The following is a 10757-nucleotide window of genomic DNA, read 5'->3' on the forward strand; positions in this document are numbered from 1 at the left end:
AACAGCAATAAGTATAAAGAACGAAAAAGTATTCATTTAGAAACGAAAGCGCAAAGTGAAGCATATAAAAATTTGAAGAATTTCCAAAACATATCTAACAAAAACAAAGATCACTAAAAAAACTGTGCGCTTTATTTACTTAAATAGTACACACCCGCAAAAAAAAAAAAAAAAAAAAAAAAAAAAAAAAAAAAAAAAAAAATGCACTCTACTATGTTTACCTAAGTGTGCAAAAAGTGAGTTTCCAAATGTTTAAATGACTTTAGACTCATGTTTGCTCCGGAGAAGCCTTGATTCAAAATTTACATTATGATTACTTTGAATGTTGCTGTTATTGGGCAACGAATTTTCGAAACAATGGGTTTAATCTTTAATCATTTGATGTGGAAATTACATGACATTCACAGTTTTCGATCACGCTGTTTTTAAACTAAGATTCTTAGCAATAAATTATAGCCTAAGTTGTTCCCTGATAATGTAGCTATCAATGGTGAAAAAATGGTTAAAATCCGTCCAGTAGTTTTGAAGTTTACCACGGACATCCGGACAGAAGTAGCCCTTTATGTATAAAGATGAGGATGCAATTCCTAGGAAAGCAATGTCATGCTTGCTCCAGAGAGGCCTTGATTCAAAATTTACATTATGATTAGGACTCGACCGATGCATCGGCCAGGCCGATGCATCGGCGCCGATGGTTCAACAATTTAGCCATCGGCATCGGCATCGGCGGCCGATGCTAACTTGCAGGAAACATCGGCCCATCGGCCTTAAAAAACATCGAAAAGCCGATGGAATTGGCCGATGTTTTTGAAAAAAAAAAAAGGACCTTTGTTGTTTTACTTTTTAATACAAAGTAAAGGGAGTTATTGTTTTCATATAAAATTGTTTACTTAAATTTCAGTATGAATTTCTATTTTAGTCACGCCTGAAAGAGTTTTTTATACAGCATTCAGGTACCAAATAAGTTAATTGTTGCGTTGTTTCTTGCGGCTGGATGTACGTATGTATCTCTCAAAATTCATAACTCAAAAATGCTAAACTGTAGAAGGCTAAATTTTCGCTAGTGGGGTGTGCGTACGTTCCAGTTGTGCACTTCACTTTTTGTTTTCGATCGGGGGTTCTAAAAAGCCTATTTACTCATTTTTTGTGGCTATTAATTACTTATTTCAATGCAAAACTAATATAGCGTCTCAGACTGACAATCATTCGGCGATATATTGCCGAATTGGAGACCATGGAAACAAATATGAGATGGCGAAACCGGTTTTGTTTCATTTTGTTAGATTCCACTTGAAACGACGGTAATTTTTAATTTTTTCGATATTTGTAATATGAATCACAGTAATGCAGTCTTTTCTGTATTGCTTCGGCGGAGCTACACGTTTGAGGCCCGTCGAAATACATTTTGGGGCCCTATTTCTCTAGCACAGAAGTTGTAAAACATTCATCATAAGCATTTTTGTAACTCCTACGGTTCCCTTATGGTTATGGGGCCTCTCGCGCAATCGCAACATTTGCTATATTTTAAATCCGCCACTGCACGTCAAAACCTACTCGGGTGCAAGTTTTAACAGGGTTTTTCTGCTCAATGTTTATTATTATTTTGAACTTTATTTTTTACGATTATTTTTTGTATTTCCGAGAACACTTGCGTGCCCCTCCTTCAAATCGAACAATTTCTGAAATTAAACTCTAGTTGTACTACTGAGTTGTTTAAAACTAACACCATTCATAAAATTAGAGATCTTTTTTTCAAGCTTTTTCTATTGTTGTCAGAAATTGATTAAAGACGTTTTGAATGGAAACATAATTCGGAAACCAAAGGGACTTTTGAATTTTTTCTTCGAAAGTGCTGAAGTAGATTCAAAAACTCTTCCGAGGCGTTGGTGATAGCGGTTCTGTACTAAAAAAATGAGACCGAAGTTTAATGTTGTGAGTCACTCCAAAATCAGAGGGTGACCCCCCCCCCCCTAACCCACCCTCGTCGTTTCAAGCACTTCTTAAATATTTAGCGATTATTTATTTTGGTCAAGAAATATCATTTTGCGTATTTCTTATACTTATTTCACCTATATTTCGTAATGCGCCATCTTTTTTGCATCATTAATAGCGATCGATTTTTTTTTCTGTTGTAAGTAACTAGTTTTTTATATAAATATATAAAATAAATGAATAAGTTACTTTCGTTTTCATCATATTTTTAATAATATGTTATAGAAAAGTTTCAAGGATTTTCTATTATGCAATTTTTTAAATTTCAAAAATTATTGTTTAATTTCAAAATTTAATTTGAACTTGTTTGTAATCTTACTAATATTATATATGCGAAAGTTTGTCTGTATGGATGTATGTATGGATGTATGGATGGATGTATGGATGTTTGTTACTCTTTCACGCAAAAACTACTGAACGGATTTTGATGAAACTTTACAATAATATAGCTTATGCATCAGAATAACACATAGGGTAGTTTTCGTCCCGTTATGTGGGGCAAAACCCCCTTAGGGGGGCAATAAAACACAATTTTTGTATAAATTCTCTAATATTGGGATGAAAAAATACTTGCACATATTTACATTATATGTCCATCGAAAGCTCTGATTTTTCTGCTGAAGATGGCACCTGTTCGAAATTTCTAGGTAGAATAAAAAACGAGTTATGAGCTTTTTAGATCCATGTTCGAAGGCTTTCCTCAACTCAATACAGTATTTAGTGTATCATCTCAACTCCCTGTCGATAGCGGCAATTGTTGTATTGTTGACTATCTTTGCTTTTCGTGACTGTTCAAGGCTTTTCTCAAGTCAAATCTTGAAGTAAGATTTTTGCACAAGATTGGCAAATAATACATGATTTGGCTGATGATTTTCCACTTAAACGGAACTTTAATGTAATTAATGGTTTTTATTATTATTTATGCTGATTGAACACTTACTCATTATCCAAACAACCAGCAGATCGCCAAAATTTTTGCAGAAAGATTTCCGTAGCTGATGCATTTGGCAGTTTTTTCAACGTTGCTGTTTTTGAAGCCGAAGACTACGTCATAATGTTTCTCAGCTTTCACCATGTAAACAAAATATCGCCAATCAAAGAATTTTCAAAAGACTGTGTGACTTTTTTACTGTGTTAAATAATCCAGCAACTAAATTAGGCAAATCCATAAGCAGCACAAAAACTTTCATTAATTTTCCTTTTTGCACAATTTCAAACAATCACCAAATTGTATTACTTATTTTGGTAACATTTCGGATGAAACTGTTTAGCGCCATTTTATGGTGACCAAAAATATCTCAGCATCTGGCGACGACATCTCTGTAACGAAAATTAATATCATATCGTTTTACAAAGTAAGGAAAGAATGGGGGAGCATCATCGAAGGTAACCCGAAACGACTTTCGCAAATTCGGTAAAATCGCACCAAGAGCCACAATGATTGAAATTTCCCGAAATAACTAAAGCAAGTATAAGGGGATTACGAGCGCAGCTACTTTTTTTTAATCACTTCGTACTTCATTAGCCATATAGAGAAGGTTTTAGACTCCATGTTTAAAAAAAAGTATCAACAAATTAATCTTTTTAAATATGAGAAGATTAATTTCATGTTTTTTAAATTTGTATATGCTTAAATATAGTGCATTCGTTTCTAAATCAATACTACTTTGTTCTTTATACTTATTGCTATTTTAGTTTTATGGGTAAGGAAGAAACTCGATTTTTAATCACGTCAAAAAGATGTGTTTTGAATTCTTTCACTCAAAACAGAAAACAAAAGCAAGTAACGATTTTTTCTAATAATTATTACTGACCCAGGCAACGCCGGGTATTTTTGCTAGTGCTTCATAAAAGATTAAACAATCAAATTGTTCAATATTACGTGTGAAAACATCAGATCAAGTAGTATATGTGTTCAGTTATTAACTTGATGTAAATATTGAGTTTGTTTATTGTGGCTGCGTTTTAAGAACCTCGCTCTTTTCATGGCTATTTCTTTTTTTTCGCAAAATTTATGTCACGGTTATAGCTTTTATGAAAAATGCAAATTTTTCCTTTCATAAATCTTAATATATAAAAATCAATGTCCTGAGATAACATATATATATATATATATATATATATATATATATATATATATATATATATATATATATATATATATATATATATCAACGCACAGCCGAAACCGCTGAAGCTTCAGACTTGAAATTTGACAGACATGTCCGCATGATTACGAAAATAACCACTAAGAAAGGATTTTTCAAAATCTCAATTAGTTCGGGAGAAATTAATTAAAACCCCTTAATTTCTGCGAAATTAAAACCTGTCATTGAAATTCAAATCCCTTATTTTCGAACTCTTTCCTCCATTCAAATCATTATTCAGTACTTCATCTCAACTTTTGGTCGTAGCGAACTATAAATTTGATATTGTTTTTGTTTCTCACGTGATTCTTCGAGGCTTTTCTCAAGTCAAATCATAATGTTTCTGTCTTTTGCTTTCGGTTTTTCAAAACTAGAAACAAAGTTTTTAAGAACATCATCACAGGCGGACTATCCTTTTGAATTTAGAAGAGTGCAGTTTCCTGTTAAAGTTTGCTTTGCAATAACCATTAATAAGTCACAAGGATCGACATTAAAAGTAGCAGGGATCGATTTAAGAGAAGACTTTTTTTCACACGGCCTATGTTATGTAGCTTGCTCCAAAGTCAGTTTATCAAGCAGCTTAATAATTTTAGCACCAGAAAAAAAAACGAAAAATGTTGTATACAAAGAAGTTCTTGCTTAAACATAGGTATAACAATAAAATGTGGATGGCCTGTGTTTGCAAAGATAATCAATACTTTAAAAGGATCGTTAGTAACAGTTAAAGATCGGTTAAGGACAAGGGCATATATATAAGGAGTCCAGGGGCCACGGGATCCTCCCCAAATTAGAAAAAGTTATAGGTAATAAGTAATTATTATAGGGGATTTTCGAAACTAGGTGCACCAAGCACTATTAACCTCTTCTAATTCCATTACCCGAGCAATGCTGGGTACGGGAATGCTAGTTTTAAATAAGTATAAAAATATTCTTATTATGATTTAATATTATAATTTATCTGTTCCCTTTTTTGTTTAATTTGATGACTAAAAATGTCTACGTGCAATCTTTCCACTTTAATTGCGTAATTTGTTGACGGTTTCATAGTTTTATTCTTAATTTTTTTGAATGATTAAACAACATAATTTAATGTTTTTAACGATGTTTAGTGTACCTAAATCCTTACATTATTACAATATTACTGAAATCTTAGTTATATGTTCAATTAAAAAAAAAAGCCAATTGGTTATTAAACAGTCTCTTTGTTTTTCTTCCCTTATTTTTATTTTATTTTATTTATTAATTAATTAATTTATTTATTTTTGATGTTGTTTTTTCTCTTCCATCATACAGCAGTCAAAAAAGGAGAAGCATAACTACACCCTATACAGATTGTACGTAGCACGATCCAAAAGTTCGGGGGACAAGCTGTATAAAACCTTACCCAAAATAGTTCACATTACCTAAGCACATCCATCTTCAAAAGGGCACCTTGAGAGACTATGCACTTTTGCCAGTTTTCATATAACTCTTGGAAACACTTCTGGAAGCCATTTTTCGCTACCTTCTGTGATGCAGCTTTATCTTCTCCTGATAGAAGAAGTGGCGTCCATGCAAATGTTTTTTTTTTGCTGGGAACAGGTAAAAGTCACACGGAGCTAAGTCCGACGAAACGTTATGTTATTTGTTTGTCACATCAACGTTGGCAGAAGTGCATAGTCGTTCAAGGTGAGTATTTTGTAGATAGATGTACTTCGGTAATGTGAACTATTCAGGGTAAGGTTTTAAACAACTTGTCCTCAAACTTTTAGATGATACTACGTACGTATGAGTTTTCAACTTACTATTTCCGATTCCGAGTCACAACTGACTACAACTGTTTTATGTCGAGGACTGCATACTAAGTGCCTTGCCTCCATTATTTTTTTATACCGATAGATGGCAGCACCATCACCGGATCGAACAGTTAATGAGAATTTAGAACTAGACCAGGAGCTAATAGCTACCTGGTGCTAGCACCCCCAGAGATATCGTTTCACTTGGAGGACATTGAGACCACGAGCATATTTAACCCCAGTCGACCAGTCCCCTTTAATGACGACGGTGGATCTTCGACCATCGAGGTTCGAACTCGGGACCCTCCTGCCCCGAATCCGACACTCTACCGATCGGGCTACCACGGCCCCAACTTACTATTTCATAACGTTTTTGAGTGACGCAAGTTTACGCGCATGAAGCCATCACAAGAGAATTTGCGATAATTAACTAAGGAGGCGTTCAAAATAGATATTTCGGTCATCTATATGTTCTTAGGTACATTGCATGCCGAAAAAACTTGTGAAGTTTAAATTGGGTGATCGTAAAATAAAAATTTAGGTCGAAATCTGATTTTTTTTTTTTTTTGTGATTACAATTCCTTATTCGTAGAAAGGAAGTAAAGTGAAATGAATCAATGATCCTTTAAATCTCTGACAATCTTATCAATTTATTTCTGTTAGATTTTTTTTTTTGCCACCGGCCAACGGCATCGGCCATCGGCCATCGGCAATCGGCCATTTGGAGGAAAACAATCGGCCATCGGCCATCGGTCATCTTTGAACAATCGGCATCGGCCCATCGGCCAAAAAATGCCATCGGTCGAGCCCTAATTATGATTACTTTTAATATTGCTGTTGTTAGGCAACGAATGTTCGAAACAATGGGTTTAGTCTTTAATCATTTGATGTGGAAATTACATGACATTTACTGTTTTCGATCACGACGTTTTTAGAATAAGTTTTTTAGCGATAAATTATAGCCTAAGTTGTTCCCCGATTATGTAGATATCTATGGTGAAAAAATGGTTAAAATCCCTCCAGTAGTTTTGAAGTTTACCCCGGACATCCGGACAGAGATTAGCCCTTTATGTATAAAGATTCATTGTGCGTATGTTAATTGATTTTTATTTTTAATTAGAAAGTCGCTTGGCGAATTTGGCGATGAATTATGGAGTTTTTTACATTTGAAAGCTACTGCAAATGTAATTTTGGTATAACTTTGATATAACCCCCCCCCCCCAAAATTACGCGCCAAAACTGGCACTCCCTAAGAACTATTTAGGGTTGCTGTTTCTTATTTAGGTGTTGACAATTTAGGTTTTTTCCAGCTTTTAGGTTTTTGCTGTTGCCAAATTTAGTATTTTCTTGTATTTTGTACCATTTTTTGTACAGGTATAATGCTTGGCGAGAAAAAAAAGTCGCCAAATTTACGATTTAGGGGGGTATATCAAAGTAGTTCCGTAATTTTGATGTAATTTGTTTTTCTTTAATTCAACGGATTTTGTTTAATTTTTTTGCACAGGGGGGATATTTCGATAATTGGGAATTTGGCGATCTTTCTTGAGTGGCGTCAGTTTTTGGCTCCAGCGCCTGAACGAGAGGTATTTTTCTTTGCAAATCAAAACAAAGAGATCGGAAACGTCTATTCACATAGGGTTACTATAAATCATCAGGGTTACCAAAATAAAATTATTTACACCAAAAATGAAACGACCGCGCCAGACCAGTTTTCCTAACCAAATGATCGGAAAGTGCCGTATACCTAGTAACATTTGTTTCTCGGCTGAAATCCATCTGAGAGTTGGCACCAATATCAAAAATACTTTAAGGATTGTCAAACTAATCAGTACATTTCAAAAGGAAAAGATGGTGGAATTTAAAGACGAAACAAATTTTATTTTCGTCCAGATACATTACAAGAGGGTAGTTCTGTACAATCTGATGATCTTTATCTTTGGTGGAAAGAACAAATTAGGCAATATATGATGTTTTAAAATTTGTCGTTGAAAAGATCGGGGAATATTTCGATAATTGGGAATCTGGCGCGTTCGTCTCATTTTTAATATAAATAGTTTTATTTTGGTAACCCTGCTAATTTATAGTAACCCTATATGTGAATAGATGTTTGGGTTCTCTTTGTTAAGAATTGCAACGAAAAATACCTCTCGCGCAGGCACTGGAGCCAAAAATTGACGCCAAGGAAGAAAAATCGCAATTTAATTCCCAATTATCGAAATATCCCCAAGATCAGACTGGTAATCGGTCGGAGTTAGCTTCGCTCACTGATCGGCTGGATTACAGGAACGTGGTGGCTTGGCGACTTTGGCCATAAATAATAGAGTTGCGTGATGATTTGTTTACGCATTTTAAAGCTACTGTTAGTGTAATTTATTGTACATTTTGGTTATTTGGCGAAAGATTTTTAATTGCAAAGAATAGTTTTTGGATTTTAGCCTACTTTCCCAGTAAAAGTCAGAAAAAGAAGAAAAAAGCATGAAAGAAGGCTTAATGCATCTTAAAAATATCGCTAAAAACAAAAAAAGGTCAAAAATAAATAAAGTAATTAAATAAATATTGAAAAATTAAAAATTGGAAAGTACGGTATTGAGATGGGAAAAAATGTCTGTAGGTCTGTCGGTCTGTCTGTCTGTCCCTCCCCCCCTAATAACTTTTGAATGAATAGTCCGATTTGAACAAAATTTTTTTTGTTCGAAAGATCTCGGCGAGGACACCTCATTATCATATTTCACTTTTTGATTTGAACTATTTTTTGTTCAATTTTGAACAGTTCAAAAAAACTTAACATTAGCGCCTACGGGGAAATTCAAGGCAATTCCGAACTGTGAGGCGAATTTGCTTCAAACAAACTTTGTAGGAAAAAGCTTTTAATGAAAAACTTGTATGTAAAATATCTTTTTGATTTGAACAATTTTTCGTTCAATTTTGAACAGTTCAAATCCCTTAACATTAGCACCTAGGGGGAAACTGAAAGTCAATGTAGATTCCGTACTTGAAGGCGGATTTTTTTCAAACAAATTTTATTGGAAATAGCTCGTGACGCCAAACTCCAGACTCCGACTCCGAGAATTTAAGGGGAACCTGACTCCGAATCCGACTTTCGTGCCCGACAATTAATCGGACTCCGACTCCCCGACTTCGACTCTGACTTCGTAGTTTTGGCAAAAATTTATACAAGGAGGACAAATGACTGACTCCGATTGTTGGAAATTCGTCTCCGACTCCTTTATCCCAGAATGAGATTTGACTCCGACTCCGTAGTTATGGTTTTAACTGTGAAATAATTATTGTTGATATGACTTGTTTTTAACACGCTTTTATTAGCTTCACCTGTATGTATGTATGTATGTATCTTGTAACGGAATCTTGCAGTCATCTGTCGGGTCCTCTAGTAAATAATACAATTTTTGCACAAAATTATGAAATGTGGTACCGAAAACATATTTTTTTGACCTTTTTTTTTTTGTGAAATTTCCAATACCGGTATTCTGGTATCGGGTTCTAAAAAATACCGTATACCGGTAGTGAATTTTTGGTCCGGTATTGCAATCCGTAGTCACTTCATAATCCCGTTCTCGAAAGTATCAGCTCTAGAACCGCCTCTGTAAATCCTTAACGTTTAGATGCAAAATAATCTGTCGTAAAAGTGCGAGAGAGAGAACGAAAAAAGGCATATGTAATCAAAACCGTAATTGAGACTATGAGAAGCAGAGTGGACTTTTTAAAGTTTCGAGTAAAATGCGTTTAAAGTTCAGATCTTAGGTAGACTTTTATTGAAATTTTCTTCTGCATCATGCTAGATAGCAACACTCATCAGAGCTTCTATTATCATCTCTTGTCATAAAACAAAGGAAAGATTCTCCCATTTGCACTCAATCTCTCAAAATTTTTGATTTTGGGAGTTGCATCCCTTTGCTTCTCACTGCCTCAATTCAATGAGCAACCGTCGAATGGGGTAACTTCGGGCCACCAAGGGGTGAAATTATGTCGCATTATAATACCAAAAAATGGTTAAATTTAGGTACGCGAACGATAAAACAAAGTGTAGCACATTTCACACAGACCATTGGTTATGAAAACAGCATTTCACCTCGTATTATAGCAATGTAGCACAATCTAACTAATGCAGACACAAAGTCAGCCCATTCGACGGTATTTCAATTAACCTACCTCAAAAAGTTTTCTGAATAGTTTTCGGGTCCAGGTCCCTTTTTCTTCTTTCGAGCCAAGCAACAAGGACAAAAAGCTTTGCAGAAATTATTTTTGACGCAGTCAACCATCCAAGTCCAACACTCTTCGTAAAAAGGGTATCGTTCTCTTTCCCCTCTGTGTCTTCGTAGGGCATTCTCTTTAGCTAGCATTAGCCTATTGGCTGCCCTCTTCAGCTTGAAAGCTTTAAGTACTAGTAATGGACCTGGCATTTTTCTTTCTTAAACCAAAAGTCAGCTAAACGAAAGAGAAACAATCTAATGTGAACACCACACTACTCACTGTTACATCTATTAAAAAATCCATGTTTTTTTTTTAACTTCAAAAAATGGGTACGTGTACTTGGAGTAAGTAAGAAAACACTTTAAATATTTTAACCCCTAATTTGTAGATACAAAAACGCGTTGAAAAGAGATTAATTTTCCCAATACCGTCAATTTTAACGTGATTTAATGGATGACTCTAAATATAGACAACAGCGCCAATTTGAAACCAGACTCGAAAAATAATTTTTTTCGCCAAATTTGAGGAACCTGCCCCTTACCCTCTGATGTGCTATGTTGATAGTTCCCCAACACGATTGGAGACAATATCACTAACTTGGAGTCAAATATTCAGATACAAGTATATCTGA

The 10757-nt window shown here is 34.7% G+C and overlaps 1 protein-coding gene across 1 annotated transcript in view; it reads right to left on the minus strand.

Annotated features, from left to right (window-relative positions):
- The window catches only part of LOC129223027 (DC-STAMP domain-containing protein 2-like), a 119690-nt gene extending 109355 nt beyond the window's left edge, over positions 1-10335 (minus strand). Inside the window, exon 1 of the mRNA XM_054857591.1 lies at positions 10085-10335. Within this exon, the coding sequence (XP_054713566.1) occupies positions 10085-10335 (251 nt within the window). The remainder of the gene's footprint in view (positions 1-10084) is intronic.
- Between the last annotated feature and the right edge of the window lie 422 nt (positions 10336-10757).

This window comes from Uloborus diversus, chromosome 5 (assembly GCF_026930045.1).
Source record: "Uloborus diversus isolate 005 chromosome 5, Udiv.v.3.1, whole genome shotgun sequence".
NCBI lineage: Eukaryota > Metazoa > Arthropoda > Arachnida > Araneae > Uloboridae > Uloborus > Uloborus diversus.